The sequence below is a fragment of the Euwallacea similis genome, chromosome 7 (assembly GCF_039881205.1).
Source record: "Euwallacea similis isolate ESF13 chromosome 7, ESF131.1, whole genome shotgun sequence".
NCBI lineage: Eukaryota > Metazoa > Arthropoda > Insecta > Coleoptera > Curculionidae > Euwallacea > Euwallacea similis.
The window spans coordinates 4,739,352-4,757,219 of NC_089615.1; the positions used below are offsets into that span (position 1 = coordinate 4,739,352).

At 33.5% G+C, this 17,868-nt stretch overlaps 1 protein-coding gene across 3 annotated transcripts in view; it reads right to left on the reverse strand.

Moving 5' to 3' along the window:
- The window catches only part of Nos (Nitric oxide synthase), a 78,229-nt gene that overhangs the window by 34,451 nt on the left and 25,910 nt on the right, over nucleotides 1-17,868 (reverse strand). For all 3 annotated transcript variants that reach the window (XM_066392002.1, XM_066392003.1, XM_066392004.1), the window contains 2 exons: nucleotides 9,589-9,725; nucleotides 1,008-1,170 (listed from right to left, as the gene is read on the reverse strand). In XM_066392002.1, coding sequence (XP_066248099.1) covers nucleotides 1,008-1,170; nucleotides 9,589-9,725 — 300 coding nt within the window. The remainder of the gene's footprint in view (nucleotides 1-1,007; nucleotides 1,171-9,588; nucleotides 9,726-17,868) is intronic.

Sequence of the window (17,868 nt, forward strand, 5' to 3'; positions counted from 1 at the left end):
TCATCCACATTTCAAACCATATTTGTAAATAGATATCGACTTAATTTTATTTAATATTTTTTTATAATAAAGTTATAAACTCAGAAATTTGTTGAAACATTGTTATAATTGATGAATCGTTGATTGTAAACCATATGTACCTTATATGAAAAGTTTCTAGAATTGAAACGGAAATCGGAAAATTGACAAATATTCAGGAGGTTCCATTTAAAAAAACAAAATATATATTCATAACTTATTTTTGACGCACCCCATATACAAAAATTATTGTGCTTTATAAAACTCTCTAAATACACGCTACACCTTTTTGTATGAATATTTTCTCTCTATCTACAGGGGTTGTTAAAATAATGGCTGTAACATTGAATCTGGGACAACCTGTATACACCTCCGTTATGAAATACTTATGATCCTCACTTTTTAGATCTCCCAACGCTGCATACTACGGCGTTTAAACTTGGTGCTCGGATCATAATGTTAAACTTTACAACTTGGGGTAGAAACTCCATTTCAAAAACATGCGCTTCTTGAACTGATCATCATAATATCATATTGTCTAGTCTAATACATATTTATTTCCTATCTTAAAACTACGCCACTACGTTTGCATCAAACCCAACAAAACAATATGCAGATTTCATCCCTGCTCAACTATTCATTGTGGGCTTATTGGATTTGGTCGTTCCTTTGACTACACCAAGAAAACTCTGTGTGTACCTATTTATCTTATTTTCAAAGCCTTTTGATTCAATGGACGTTGGAGCTTTTCAGTCTGATTAATGTTAAATCCGAAGGAGACCGCCGCAGGCGATATTCAGAGAGGAAAACTAAGCGAGGGCGTCCCCCCCAAGGGCCACGTTTTGGGATTAATTCGTTGATTACGCTAATGACCGAAGACTAAGATGTTAGTTCGGTGACGACACTCATCTTACAGACTTAAGTTTTAAACTAGACTTCCCTCAAGAGAGGTTCGGAATGACTGTTTCTGAACTCAAATCGGAACTTACTTGTAGCTTGGACCACTGAATGCGCCCTATACACCTGACAGAGTTCCTCCATGCTAATTTGGCGCCATAAATGAGCTCAGTCTCAGTCAGCTGATAAGCGCCTGTTGCTGCTACTTCCTTCTGTACCTGCTCCCATCGAGATATATGGGCCGGACTTTGAGCCCTAAAACAAAAAGAAACTTAAGTAAGTTATGCCCATTCAGGGTAGGAAATAAGGAAATATGCTCGGTGTAGGAGTTTGGTCTCAAGTTTCTTAAAGGAAGCACTTAAAACTATTAAACAGTGTTAAGATGCAACTGCAGTTAGACAGCAGGGCTATTTGCAATATTATATGGGAAGTGCGATGGAGGGTTTAAAGTTAATTTCGCAAATGTGCCCTTTGTTTTAGTCCATGCAAGTTAAATGTTCTAGCGACGTCTGGAAATCTATAAAGTAGCAGCAGTCATGCAAACTAATGTATCCGGGCAGATAAGCCAACGAACTTTTTACCGCCAGATACCAAAAGATCTGAACTACTTTAAAACAATATTCTAAGATCTAAAACTAGTTGGTTTTAACTTTAACTGCACTTAAGGTAAGAGTGATTTTAGCATACCGCCGAAAGTAAGCAGCTAAAGTTAAATGAAAATGAGATTTCCTGCTCAATTCCTGCAACATTCAAAGATTAAACAAGAATCAGCGACGTTAAGCTTAACTGCGGGAACTTTGCATACGATCGCATGGTACCAAATTATCTTATGGCAAGCTTATAGTGGTTTTATATAGGGGATCTTGCAGGACCTCCATGTTGGGTGTGTTAATGGATTCTTAGCACGATTTTTTATTTTTTAGTTTTAATTATTTGTTAATTTATATTGATAAAATTGTACTTGCCGATCGCTTAAAAAAATACATACATTAGAGTACTGCATTCAATACTAGGCCAAATTGCCCCTAATTTATTAGCACTTTTTTCGGGAAAATTCATCTACGCTCCTGTATACTTTTGCAAATAACTGGAATATAGTGGGAGAGAGGGGGAAACTCAAGAAATAAACAAGTTTTTAATTGAACAAAGTATTCAAAATTGGCCCTTTAAATACCACGAAAAAAGTTAGGTGTGAAAAATGTCGACCCTGCTGACCCCAGAAAACAATCACCTTTTACATTCAGGCGAACAATTCGAAAGTCTGTCTATGTAGACTCTGATGATCAAACGCACCTAATTTTAACCTAATATCTTAAAAACTGTAGGAGCTATGAGAACAAAAATAATTGAAATTGGAGCGTAACTCTGTATGCATCTTAAAATCTTGAAATGTATGAGATCAATTTGTTGCCTTTGGTTGTTTTCATACTCGCACAATCGGTGGGTAAAAATTGCCCTCTTTTTTCGGGACAAACTGTATAAATATTTGTTTAATTTGTATAAATACCCACTTAAAAAAACTGTAATTTATCCGAGAAACTGCTATAAATTACTCACGTCAAATATACACATTTTAAATCTGAAATAAATAAAAATCCCAGGTAATCGAGTTAACTCGACTAAGTTCCCGAAAAGACCTTAAGAAGGAGCTTACTTTCCTCAACACCTTTTCGAACTAAAACTTTTCTCGACTTTACTTCAAACACATATACTTATGGAAAGCTCACTTCGGTAAACGCCCGTATAGCTTTCTATGAGTGTTTCTGTTTGGTGCTATTAGAACTATATTCTTTTCTTTTAGTGGTAATAAACCGCTTTTTCCTCATAAAAACAACTTTTGGACGTTTAAAAATGATAAATTATGTTTATGAAGAAGACAAATCTTTTCAAACCTCTTACCTATAGAAATTCCTTTAATTATATGGTTTATTGCGACTCAATAGGTATCAAAACTCCGCATGAAAATTTAATTGATCTGAAAAATGTTCTATAGAAGTTTTAATAGAGAAATAATTTAGAAAAAATAAAAATGCTGAGGCACGTCGACTTTAGAATGAAGGAGGAAAATGAACAATAAAAAAGTTCTCATCACCGATCATCAATTTCGCAGATGTGCCAACTCCTTTTTTTTAATAGGGAACATGGGTCAAGTGATTCATCAGACATTAAAGGTCTTCAGATTGTCTGAACAACCAAAATTTGTGTCAAAATTGAAATTTTTTAACTTTAGTTTACACTTCTAGAAATCTAAGAGGTGGCAAGCTTTTAAAGATACACACGGTATATTTCTTTAATTTTACTTATTTTTTTAACGTAAATATTCATACGTAATATAAAAAGTGCATTGAAAATTATAAATTAATTTTAGGACAATATATCTTTCATATTTAGTGTATTTAGGGCCATTTAGGATGAAAAAGGCAAACATTTTTAGGGCGAATTTGAAAAGAAAAAGCAGCAGGGAAAAATATTATGGCTTCATAATTTAATAACATAAAGGCCAATAGGCGAAGAGTAATAGACCGAAGAAATATTTATTATTAATTCACAAATAATATACATATATTTTTATAGCGTATCTTGATTTTTTCATACAAAGATTAAACTTTTACTATTTGATTAATGTCGTCTATTACACGTGTAATAATGTCAGTTTGTAATAAAAGTTCTTGCTTTACATACACCTGTAAATTCCGACGTTTTATCGTTCGCTTGGTTCCATTCTATTATATTTAGAAAATACAACAGGAAATTTAAAAACTAAATGAAGCTTAGGAAAGTTGAAATTAATAAAGTTTGGATGGTTTTTAAAAAAGTTCTGTCCGCGAAACTATTCAATATTGTTCTCACATGCTGTGATCTACCTGTACGAAGAGGTAGATGAATACATAGAGCGTACGATTTATTTCAAATGCCTGCGTCAGCTCAAACAAACACGCAGAAAAAAGTGAAAGACAGTCAGCTTTATACATCATGGTGATTAAATTGATATATTCGTTTCTGTGAACTCTACGAGTTAAAAATTCATCAAAGGCTTTCACAACGCATTTATGCAATATGGACCGGAAAAAAGTATTCGTGCACTCGTACTTTTTTCATCCCAATTTGCATTCATGTTATGGACGTTATTGTAAGAAAGAATCAAAAGAAATGTAATAATTTAAAAGTTCTTTTAACAGTTCCACCATTATATTTTTGTTAATTCTTCTGGGAACCAAAATCTTAAACGTAGGACGAGGCAGCCGAGAGGACAATTATATGGCAAAGACAGAAAGGAATACAATTCCCCTCCCGAGAGACGAAAAACGGCGAGCTGTTCTCGTCAATGAGAGGGAAAATTCCTGCTTCTTTTCTGTTTGGATTCATTAGGTAATTTAAAGCCCTGATAAAACAGAAAAAAAGGTTAATCATCCAAACTCAATCATCTCCTAAAATGCTCGAAAGTTTAATATAACTACCATAGCTCTTAATTTAAGCAAGCGGGGCAGTCGTAAATATTTTGGAATTAGTTGGAGAAACCGTCCTAACTGAACCGAAAGTGAATTAGGAATTGTGAAAGATATCACTAAGTGGTCCCCGAGGGATAGAAACTTTCTGTTTTTATCGCTTCAAGTGTCCTGCATAAGACCGTTAGGTAAATTTATTAGAAAAAAAAACGAATTAGTCAAAAAAGAGAACAATTTATTAAAATGCAAGAAAGCGAAGGGTATTGCTTTCAAGTGCGAAATATCTATTAAATCTCTTCCTGAAAGTTTTTCCGCTATAAAAAGCTTCAACGAATAAATCGCGAGTTAGTCAAATCACGGAAAGATTAATTTTTGGGTTTACATCAAGGTAAAAACTGTCAATTGAATATACATATGCGTAAAATCAGTTCAAGTGGGAAAATAGGCATTGTGCAAGAGGAAGAAGAATTGCATAAGGTTTAATTACAGGTTTAATATATCTCCGACCAAGACCAACGAAGTGGGTTGAGAGACAAGTGACTGAAGTGGGCGGAGTCAGTTCAGTGTTTTGCCTCACCGTCTCCCACCGTTTCAGAATTTTGACTGATATAAGTTTTAGTCATGGATTAATCGATTTTTGTTTTCATTTATTTACATTACTGCTTTTCGTTCTGTATTATAAATTAATTAGGAATATAAAATGCCGAGTAGTTATTTGTTTATTATTGGTAACTATTGTTCTTTATATTTTTATGATTAACTTTACTTATAATAATTATTATAAATTATTTATCTTAACTGAATAAGGTTTGATTATTATCTAGTTACGGAATTATTTGGTTCAGTGTGTGGTGCACGTAATTTAGATCAGGTGTTGATTGTGAGTACCCGATTTACTTTCTTACTTATTCTTTTTTAATTGTTAATAATTAGTTTATTTATAGGTATATAATAATCTGGTTGTTGTCATAGACAGGTCTGGCAAACCACCAATTATTATTATTTTTTAGAGTATTTGTGAATAGTTACTTTTTGTCAAATTAGTTTATTTAAGTAGTTGTCAAGATTTAATAAAAACAGTTCTTTACTACATTCGCGATCGTCAACATCTTTTAACCACAAGGACAAGTGTAAACACTTTATTATTTAATTCTGATTGTAATAAATACGTAGACGCCGATAATGAAGATTGCTGGCGGCACGATTTTTGCAACCTAAGATTTGCAAATCATTCCGCTTAGACTTCTGTAAAACTATTGACGTAGATAATTTATTGTTAGTAGCATCTGATATTTTTTTTAATTTTCTTTCTCGCGTAAGTAACAAAATGGATACTGATCTAAGCATCAAGATGAAGACACCGACCAGACCGACTCCGCCTACTTTGTTGGTCTTTGTCAGAGGCATATTTAACCTTATGCGGTCTTTCTCTCCCTTGCACAATCCTTATGTTTCCATTTAAACTGATGCTACCTGTATATTTAACATTAAGTCCAATAAATGTCTACAGAAAGAATTTTAATGGCCGATTTAAGCAAGTAATGGTTTTTTAGTCTCAGGCGTTTCTCGAAAGTCTTCAACAGAAATCGATGCATTCTAGGTTTAATCTTGCAGAGCATGTGTTTCAATTTTCATTCCTTAAAGAGAAAAACAGCCGCAGCAATCTTTGCATTTAATACTCGGTAGTAGTTTTAATGCAAAGTCAAGATATTTATTTTCCGGCAATTCCCTTTTGTTGCCAACTCCAACTAGAACAAAAGATCACATTTCTATTTTATGTGTGTCTTTCCAGCTGCATGAGAGTTTCCTCCACGATCTGGAAATTTAATCCCCGGCATTCGATTGTTGTTCTCTGAGGCGAGGCTGGTTTTACCTGAGGATTTTATGCTTTCCTCCACGACTTAATAATATTATAAAAAAATCTGCATATCTGATGAAAAGTTTATCAAATATTTTTGATGAGAATTACCAGTCGATGCTTTAAGAAAATAAATTTTGCTCAGCATTGTCTTTTAATTCGGTAATGCTTGATGCTCGCTCTGTAGCCATCAAATACTCACATATCTCCTACGAGAGATATATATGTGAGACTTTGATTTGAGTTATTCAAAATTACTCTCGTTAATTAGCGTAAATATCGTCATTTTCATCGTTAGTTGTTCCGTCTGAAGTTGCACCTTTTGTTCATCCCTATACACAGCGCGTTTCCTAAGCATGCGGCGCAAGTTTAAGGAGATGTTCTTTGGGTCGAAATAAGAAAAAATCACTTCATGTCCGAGATACAGGTTCTTGAAAAAGCAACCCTATTGAACAGTATTACAAATATTAAAAAACATTTTTTTCTTCTCATTTTGTCTTAATTTATTCATTCCCCGCGAAGCTTACTAACTTTGTAATGAAACTTTTTCCTCGTCGCAACTTCACACACGCTACAATAAATTTGCAGCTCTAATTCGAGTTTGATTAAAGCTAAAGTGGCATAAGCTAACGTTTTTTCGCTGGTTCCAATGGTCCTTTTGCCACCACAGTTTTAATCTAACACATAAAGCCACAGGGATTATTCTTGCATCCATTACATGCATTTTAAAGGGAGTTTGCGATGGATTAGTGGGGAAACAATGTGGAATGCCATTGAAATGATTTTAGAATGTGCTGAGTGGCATCCAGTTTAAGGGGTAAAAAAACTGCTGTGTTGGCCTATGAAAGTGTGCCTAGCTTAGGAGATGTTAGGCTAATTTTCAAGATTTTTAATTTTTTTACCGCTGAGTAAGGGTGAATTTCAATGACATAAGTAAATTTAGAAAACGCTTCATTTCTAAAGCTTATTCCAATAATATTGCATTGGCGTCTTTATTCAAGCCCGCTCCGGAATTCGATTTCCGCAACACATGATGGCAAATATTATCGACAAATAAAGCAAAAGTCGGTGTTTCCTCAAATTCGTAAAGCCCCCGGAATTTGAGTGCAACCGAGGGTGAATTTCCAGCATCCATTATAAAGGTCAGTAAATAAAATTGGAAGGCATTGTCGCGGATGATACATAAAGACAGCCAATTATGATGAAGGGTTACTGCTTTAAAGCTCTTCTACTTCTCCGTCATCGATGCCCAATTGGGCTCTTTAGTATTAAATAAAAAATAAATAATTGCCCCTACAAGAAGAAAATTTTTGCTACATAAAAAAGCGTCCCAAAATCATCAGAACGATTTTAAAATCAGTGATATTTTTACCCAAATAATCGGCAATTAAACACGGGATTTATCCATTTCATGGGTGGGCTGAAATTAAACTCATTTAATGGGCTTATCTTGACTTTTGCACCGACTCTGCTATTGATTGGGTAATGACAAATCGATCGGCGATTAAGTGATTTAAGATTTAATCGATATTTTTAACAAAAATCCGAAATTGCAGCATGCAAAAGTATATTTGAATCGGCCTTGAAAAATTATTTTATAAATATACTCTAAGTCTAAGAAGTAATGAAGATCAATTTTTTACTCCAATGCGATAACACTGCATTACGCTGGATACGACTACATGTAAGTGCAAGAGGTGGGTATATATGTATATAAGCAGAAGCAGGTGCTGTCCTGTAACTGTAGTGTTAGTGATGTGATTGTTATTCCCATATTGCATCACTCCAAAAATGCAATCAAATAGCGAGCAACGATGTGCAGTTAAATCTTGCGTTAAACTGGAAAAAACTGCTTCGGAAGCACTCGACACAAAGCCATCTGAAACTTGGCCATTTTAAATCAAACCCAACTTCATACACATGGTGATCGCGAGCGATAAATTATGAGTATTTGATTTCGATCCTAAAAAAAGAACAAAGTGCCACGTAGCACACATGATGATCTCCGTAGCCAAAGAATGCTTGCATCAGCAAATCACGAATCATCAAAGTCCGTGCTTATCATCTTTTTTAATTATCGCGAGATTGTTCACAAAAAATTTGCACCTCAGGCCAGGTAGTGAATCAATTTTTTTATTACGCGATCCTTAAACGTTTGCGGAAGAGTTCCCCGTGTGCGACCTGACGTTGCCAATTCGTGGAACTTGTATCACGATAATGCTTCCAGTCATCTTTCATTGTCGGTTAGAGCATTTTTGAGAGAAGAAAACATTCCAGTACTCCCACACTCACCCTACAGTCCACATATGGCTCCATGTGATTTTTTTTCTTTTTCCAAGGGTTAAAAAAAGTTGAAAGGTCGCCATTGCGGAACAGTAAAAAACGTCCAAAGAGACACAACGCAGGTTCTAAATACCCTAACGGAACAAAACTTCCAGAATTGTTATCAGGACTGGCAGAATCGCTGGAAACGTTGTGTGTATTCCAAAGGAGGAATATACTTTGAAGGGGACAATGCCAAATGGTAGATATCTTGAATAAAAAAGTTAAGAGTAAGGTATTATCTCTATATGTATCTGCATATGGTAAAACGAAACTAGATTCCGAGTTTTTTTAATTTTGCAATCCCCAGGAGATTCGTTGTAATGAGCAATAAATGCGATTGATGAAAACTTTTTAAACTACGAATTGTTTGGATTTTTGTCGTCAAATATTTAATTTAAATTCTCCAATAAACTGAAATTGAGCTTCAAACACGATTCTAAATAAATCGTTAAAAGATTTATACATTTTACCCAACAATGGAGATGAAATGCCGCTTCGCCTCAACTACTTTGCCCCATCAATAGTTATTAATAAAATTAACTGAAAACAGCGTTCAGGATATTTCCCTGAAGGACTCAGCTGAGTTGCAAATCTGCAATAGAATTTGCTAACTTACAAAAGTTAATAGTAGTTCAAATAAAGATCTCAAATTAAGCATCTACATTCTACAATAAACCTCAGTATATCCCCCGATTAGCTTCAAAGATTAACAATAATTCGGACAATTTGAACATTTAATACCCCGGTAGTCAAGTACAACTTTATGAAGTTAGTTGCATCTTAGCTTAAAACACACAAAACAAAAAAGGATTTAAGAGATTTCATTTGTAAATATATACTTTTCTAGGGCTATCCTATTTGTTAAGAACGACAAATTGTTTTCAAAGTACGAAAACTTGAATGCGGAAATAATTTCCGTTAGTAAAAACTTTAGGAAAACCCCTTGGAGACTAAAGTTTAATGTTTTAAACATACAATTGATACAGTGATATATAATATATAATTAATGTAGTATAACTATAACTAATTATTTTTTTTACTTACCGCCTAATTGAAGTAAAATACTGATCTAGGAAATCTTTGGCCTGCTTTAGAACCTCTTTCGGAGTTCTGGGCGGTTCCATTTTGCCCTGCTGGCCCATGACACTTCCGAGGCATACTTGGTTGGTGCATGGTCCTGTCTGGAAATAAAATATAAATAAATAAAATTGAAAAAAGATAAAAAGTTTTAATGTCCGCCTCTAAATAGCCCAAGGTGGCTATAGAGTGTTTGGGGGCCAAGAGTGTTTGGACTTCAGTTAAGGGACCTTTTTTCAAAAGCACTTTCAGTAACGCAAAAACAGGCATCAAAGTGACTCCAATTCCGAGACTATTGTAAGTAGCGTTTATCTTCTATTCGTCATTACTGGTCATCTTTTTCCATGATATGATATCTAGATATCATAGTGCGGTACGCAAAGGAAAATTTTAGTTATAATATTAAAGATGATAAATTTAACTTTGGCCTTGCTATCAATGGCAGGAAGAGTTAAAACCTGGAAAGTTTCGGAAGACATATGGGTGTTCAACTATAAACTGATATAATAAGATATGGTATCGAGTCAGCGAAGCGGTATATAGCGGCAAAAAGGAAGCAGAGGACTGCAGCTTTGCTTAATTGCTTCTTTTGTTTTTCCTTTTTTATTTTCTGTATTAGGTTTAATTTATTTCTTAGTCTGCCTTGTATGTCATTTATTTTTACAAGTTTTTTGTTATTGATTATTATATATCCTTCTCAATGTTTCGTTTCTCTATTGTGTTTTATCAGTTATGAATCTGCTTTGGTACTTCTTGATAGAGTGCCATATACTATATTATTTTATTAATTTAAAATTGACACTCTTCATTTTTATTCCTCCTTTTCTCTGTCATAGTTCTTTTTTTGATATTTTATAGTGTTTCGTTACATCTTCCTCGTTTATTCCAAAACTTCTATCAGACAACTGTTTTCTTCACTATTGTGTTTTTGTTGTGTACTATCATTCACAGTCCTTTTATGTGTCTTTTATATCCTGTTAGCCTTTATTAATTTTCCAGACAGATATTTGTAAATTTCATATACTTATTCTTTGTTTTGCTTCTTATTTCTCTCTTAAAAGCTGTACTTTTTATTCGTCTTCGATATTTTTTTTGCATGTAAGAGAATAAAAAGGTATAACACCATGGCTCGTACAAACTTATACAGCTCACCGTGATGATTAACGTGATATATTCTTATTATTTATATATATATATATATATATATAAATATCCATTATATAATTCTTATTATATATATAAACACTAGAATACCAAGCCAGCCAAATTTGAAATTTCTTGTTTACAATCAACCTGATACTTGGGGCAAAAAGTAATTTAGTTTCAGTGGAATTTCATATATTTATTCTGAAAATTAATTGTTTATATTCATGTTTAAACCTTAGTTTCTGACTATTTTATGAAATAAAATTGCGAGCTTCGTTTTCATAAAAGGTGACTTCATTCGAAACACAATGGTTAAATTATTTACTGTTTTGTTATGAAATATTGCCTTTATAAACAAAATTAATATAATCAATAGTACGATATTAAAACATATTTATGGATACAGTATAATACAAAAAAATGTTTATAAGTACTATGGAAATTCCATTAATTTCCATTAAATATACGGGATGAGAACAGAAGATGCATATATTTTGTCATTTGGGGACTAACGAATCCTTTACTGTTACCACTTGTATATTTTACTGTTTATTTCCATAATCCCTAAGAAACCCTCTTGCTTCGGAACATCCTATATAGAGATCTCTCAGGAACATTGGTCCAAATTAGCGTTGGGTGCTAGGACTTGCCAAAATAGGCGATTGATCTAACACAAATGTGGGTTATTTTCATTCTACAGGGTGTATAACAATTACTCTAATTCGTAAATTTTCACAGGTGAACGATTGCTCATAAAGGAGTGTTTGAATATGACGAATTCACAAGTAATGTGTGTTTAAGTTAGCTAGCCTCGCAATAGCATCCACATAAACAACATGGGTAGTGTACGGAAAACTTAATTTGCAAAAATTCAAAAACCGCGAATTTTCATGTAATATACATGTTTAACGTAAAAAAGCCGAGAATGTCTGAATTAAAAAGTAAAATTTCTATCGAAACCGTTTTAAATGTCTCCGATTTGGTTTTTGAAATATCGCTTATTGTTGATAAAAGTTGAATAAAAACACATCTAAGTAACTGATTTCTAATCAAGTAAAGTTTTAATCGTGAAACGTTACATGTCTTCTTTGGCCATTTTTAGCAACCCACTTAACTCCTCTTTTTATCTAGAAACAGTCCAAGATAAACCCTAGTGTTGTCTCATGCATAATGGAACACAGTTTCGCGTTTTTCCGCTTATCCAACTAGACTCTTTGCCTAATGTCTTTACAACTGTTACTTTATCTATCTTATCCTGGGACAAATTTTCCTTTTATGTTAACAGGAACCGTATTCGGGTACACCCGCAAATATGATATTAAGCCAGAAACTCTAATCTTCCTCTATTCATAAAGCTCTCATGGGCAATCTTAAATCCCTACATTGGACAAATTATAGTGGAAAAACTTCTCACAGCTCCCCCATGTGCTATCTAAACGGCCCTGCACTCATTCTTCGTGTGCAGGTGTAACAAATTACTTGTCATCGTTTTTTTTTCCTAAAATGGTCACGACATTTCATGGGGTTTTCTCCTCGTAAATAAAACATAATACTGAAAGTATATGGTCTATTTTATATAAATTAGGTATTAAATAGAGACTTGGGTACTAAAGGGAAATTGGAAACGGTTCGAGTTTAGAGAGAACGAACCGAAAGAGAAAATTAGAGTCAACATGCTGAATACAATTAAGTTAGATGGATCATTACGCGTGTTTAATTGAAGAGCAACACTGTAGCCAAATCAGACATTTTTTCTGCGGAAAATAGTTTATGTTTAGAATTTTTAGCTTGTATACAGACATTGGTACAAAATGGAAATTTTGCAAGCAAATCTGCTTTGTGGCCATGCAATGCAATTCAATTCAACAGATGGAATGGCCGCAAACCAGATTTGCTTTCAAATTTCCATGTTGAACCTATTTCTGCATAAACACAAAAAACTTCAAACTTATAGCAATTTTTTCCTCTGAATCCACTGGGTAAAAAATCAAATATGCAGCAACAAATTATCCCCAATAAATCTCAAATCAATGCTGACCTCATTAAACTTAAGGACCGGTTCCAAAGTCTGAACAGACCAACATAAAAATAAAGACCTAAAATGATAATGTAAGAGAAGTACACACATGACTTTAGAATAATTTTGGTTTAGAGACCTAATTTTTTACAAAAGGCAGATTGTTTATATCGACAGGCATAAAACGTTCACCATTCTTCACGCGAATGAGGGAGTAAAAGATTACCTTCCGTTAAAGTGTTAAAATTATTAAAAATTACAAGATCTGGAAAGTTTTATTAATTGACGAGTGCCACTAATTTTTGAACTCTCTCCTTTTGGTAGTGTTGCATTCGTGAATATCAAGTTCAAATTTTAGGATGGAAGCGCATCTATAAAGAGAGGTATTAGCTACCAGACATTGCAAACTACGAGAAAACATCTCATTTCCCGAAGAAAATTTTTTTAAACTGATTTTTGAAGCCTTCTATATACATAGTTTTACGGATACATTCTAATAAAGTATTTTCGCATATTTGCTCTGTAAATTTCGAGCCTTTGTCTTAATTTAACGGACCGCGAATCGCTTAAAATAACAGAAGTCTCAAAGGTGGGGCTCGCAAAATTGGCACTGTGTATGTCTCGGTTTCGCTTTTAGTCAACGAGGCCTACACAGACAACGAAACTAGCCTCGGGGCATCCTGAAACTCTAGTATTTATACACCCGTCAAGCATAACAAGATTTTCCATTAGTCTAGATCTGGATTATAGCACTCCTGTGTATTTTAAATTGTAAGAAAACGTTAAATCTAAACCCGATCCACCTATAGACTCGAGCGTCTTTCATGAATTTGCATCCCACTGTGCTTATTGTATAATTCTACCAAATCAAGCACGAATTCTACCATTTCTAAATTGAATTACAAGCTATTCAGTGATGCAGTACACATATTCATATAGAATCTCTTTACAAGGAACCTAAATTTTCATTAAGCCTAAACACTTTCTCTTTTGAAAATCTGGGCTAAAAATGTTTAAATATTTGTTCAAGTAACCTAGACATATTCACCTTTTTGAATGAAACAAGAGTTTTTCGGGTTATAGATCACAGTATAAAGATATAGAATGATAAGTCTAGATATGAATTACCTTTAATTTTGTATACTAAAGAGCGAAAATTAAATTATCTTTACGATACCTTGTGTATTCTACCAAATCAAACTGTAGTTCTACTATGCGATTTGTAGACCGACGTATAACCTTCCGAATAACATAGGAATGGGGGAGGCCCAGCTTTCGTAATCGGAGAAGAAAGTTTACGCAAAAAAAACAAATGATGTAAAAAAATGATAAAGGAAATAATTATAAAAATAAATAATAAATTAAATTGAAAAAAATAAAACTTGAGCAGTTTAAACCGACTTAAATTTTTCAAAAAATGTGTCTGATGATACCATTTTCTTTGTCACACTTACATCTATAATAAATTAACATTTGAATACACATAACACGCCTAGATTTGTTCGCTAAACATACCCCGCTAACTATCATTGGAAATCCCCCGTTAAAGGAACTATCCCATATGATTCATAATATAATCACGCCTCAAGCATAAATAATAGTAAAAGTTTGAGGTAAGTGAACCTGTGAGTCATTCAGCATCAATTACATTTTGACCCATTTTCGTAACTGTTTGCTGTACTCATTCAAATTTCATACAAGAGAGGCAATTAATTACGCACGAAAAAGCAGACATAAATTTTATAGACCATAACACTAAATTAATTGAGTTAGGTAATTAAAAATATGTTATAAAATACTTTAGAGCCGAAACGGCTTTATTGGGATCACAAAAATTTTATGCTCCCTCATTTATAGAGAAGATATTTTATTGTGTGTACGTACAGTATTCAGTTTCCTCATAGCAGGAATATGATATTGAATCAAAAGCGCGTTTTAATTAATACAATTTAATAAATGAAAAGGTAAACAAGAAATTATGCATATTTGCTCGTTGCATATAATAGGATAATTGACTAAAACAGCTCGTCCAAAACATCATAACGAGAGCCCTGCAAATAATTAATTTATATTCAATTACGCCCCCTAATTCAATTAATCTGGTGTTAGCTTCAAGGGTTTTAATAATCGTAATTAACACTAAATTGATTAAGTCATTATTACCTTAAAGAAACATAAATTACCGACTTCATTAAACCAACCAAAATGACCTTTTTTAACGTATTGTCCACGTGGAAGAACGTATACTCACGTAACGCCATATGTCAAGGGTTAAACTAATTTTTCAAGAGCTTCTGTTTGCTTCGTGGGGTTCCTGACAATTTTTAAGGGTCGTAAATAGTGAAATGGGTTTGTCATGTTGCCCTGGAGAAATGTCCACTTTTAAAACTAAATGACTTGGTAGGGAAGTCCTAACGCCGTAAATATTGGAAATTGTGGTTCGATTCGATAACCGGCTTTAGACAACTAGTGTGATTTAACAAGTTCCAGTTATATTTAAAATTAGGGTTGTTGAAAGAAATGATTTCAAAAATTTTATAGTTTAGGTGGGCACATGCAATTGTTATTTAACTAAGTGCAAAAAATGGCGCATTCCTACACGGGGTTGATTCCGTTGTCTGAACGAAGTTCCCGGATAACCATCACTCCAGACTCTCAGAGTAAACTGCATGTAAAATATTACCTTCAGTTTGTAAATGTGTGCGGTAAAGCAACTTTACCGCATGCTGGCACGAAAAAAGTTCTATTGCACGTACGTCAAAGTCAGTTGTATTACTGCCCACAAATATTTTTAACAATGACACAAGCCACTGGTACACCCTTAAGCGGGAGGAGGTACCACAATGATTTAAACAAAATAGTATTTTCAAACGAGTTTCATACATTATTTCGTAGAGAATTTAATCAAAAAGGTAGAACTAAAACCGGTAGATTTGATTTCATACACGTTACGGACCGTATTTGCACGACTAGTTTTTCAACTATTGTTGGTTCTGGTGTCACTTTTTACCCGAGTTGCCAAATGAGAACAGCTACTTTCATTATATAGGGCATTTCAAATTCGACCCTCACCAGTGGAATTTCGGAAACTGAAGGAGACACGAAAAAGTTTAAATAGGGACTAAATTGCGTAATTTAGCGCTTGACCAAATGCCGTTTACAAAATTTTAATTTTCCAAGTACCTCCGAAGACAGCCCAAAAAAACAAAAATTGGAGATTTCGTTTTTATTTTTTTACCGTTATTTGACAAGGAAGCCCAAAACCACAAGCACACTTTCATTGTCATTTTTTCTCCACTATACGACGTTGTTAGATTTGCCATCCGACGTTTCGTCTTTTGGCTAACATCCTCAACTTTATTTCTTCTTAAGAGCGCCACATTAATTTTTTCGACAGAAAAAGAGTCGAATGGCAAATCTGAAAACGTCATCGTGTAGCTGAGAAAAAGGGGTAATGAAAGTGTGCTTGTGGTTTTGAGCTTCCTTGTTAAATAACGGTAAAAAAATAAAAACGAAATCGCCAATTTTTAGTTTTTTTTCAGCTATCTTCGGAAGTACTTGAAAAATTCAAGTTTTAAAAACGGTATTTGGTCAAGCGCTAAATTATACATGTTTGTCCCCATTTAAATTTCTTCGTATCTCCTCTATTTTCCGAGATCCCAGTGGAGAGAGTTAAATCTGTATAAATAGTTACGGAATAAACCCACTTAGTCACCGGTTTAGATGAGTAAAACTCTTGCTTTATTTGCCAAAATCAGAAAAATATTTTCATGTTAATACATATATTCCAGAAATTGACTTGCTATTTAGAAATAAAATACATAATAGGATACAATGTAAAAGCTTTGTTAAGCTCATATCAAACCAACACGGAAGCATATTAAATGAAATTGCTTTGACTCAAAGAGATATCTTATTTTACATGTGTATTGTTTATTAATAGCCCCAAATGATCGCCTCTTTTAATGATTATCAATTTAATTATTGGTATCGGCATTTGAAGCCATTCGGCATTGAAGAAGATCACTGTATCTTTATTTACAACCAAGAACATCATAAATCGATTGTTTTTTCATACCTCTGATACAAAGGGAAACAAAAAAATCACTAATGTAATTATTTGAAAGAGTCCGGCAATGTTGGTGGATTTAATGGGTAAATTTCAGAAAAAAAGTATCGACAAGGCGCACTATCCTATGGGTTCGTATGTCGTTGGTAACTATAATTCACTAGAGTGTATTGAATTCTTAGCACGTTCGCAAAACTATAAAATAATATAAAATAATCGTTTATAACATATTGGGAGTAATTAAAACACTACGAATCTATACTAAAAAAAAAGGAAAAAAAATCTACAAAAAAGCTTTAGTAGTTACTGTTAAAAACAGCAGGGTCCATTTTCGTGGGCAAGCTAATTTTTAAATGACCGAAAGAATTGCACTGCCCTAACTAATATTTCGACGTCAGATCAACTTCGCTTCAGCCAACCTAACGGACGTTGGCGCAACCATGTAGATCTAAATGAGAAATCCAATTTCGAGATTGTAGTTGCGCCCACATAGATGCAAATAATTTTACTTTTAAATACAATAAAATTGATGATTCGAATCTAAAGCAACAACATCATGTTACGGTTTTCTCTAGCATATTTTTTTTCCCTTTAATGGGGTTATTACCATTCATACAACGTTAAAACCAGTAAGAGAAGAACGCTAAAAATGCGTAACTAGTTAATAATTATTATACTAAGAACAGTTTGTAGAATTACAGCAAAGCAAATTATTCACTTTAAAATTTTCATTTTATAGTCTTTCTTAACCGCCAATATTTACATTCCTTTTTCTTACACATATTTATAATTTTGCTACAAAAAAGCTTAAAAATTCTACAAATTTCCCTTTTTCATTTATTAAGCTCTCGAACATAATTATAAGGAAACGTGAAACCGTTTTTTACTTATTCGAAATTTATTTATTTCGTAAATTTGCAACTGCAGAATTTCTGATTTCGATGTCGGTTTTCCTTTCCTCCCCAAAAAAAAAGAAATAATAATTTTTGGAATTTTTAAAGCAGCCCAAGTAAAA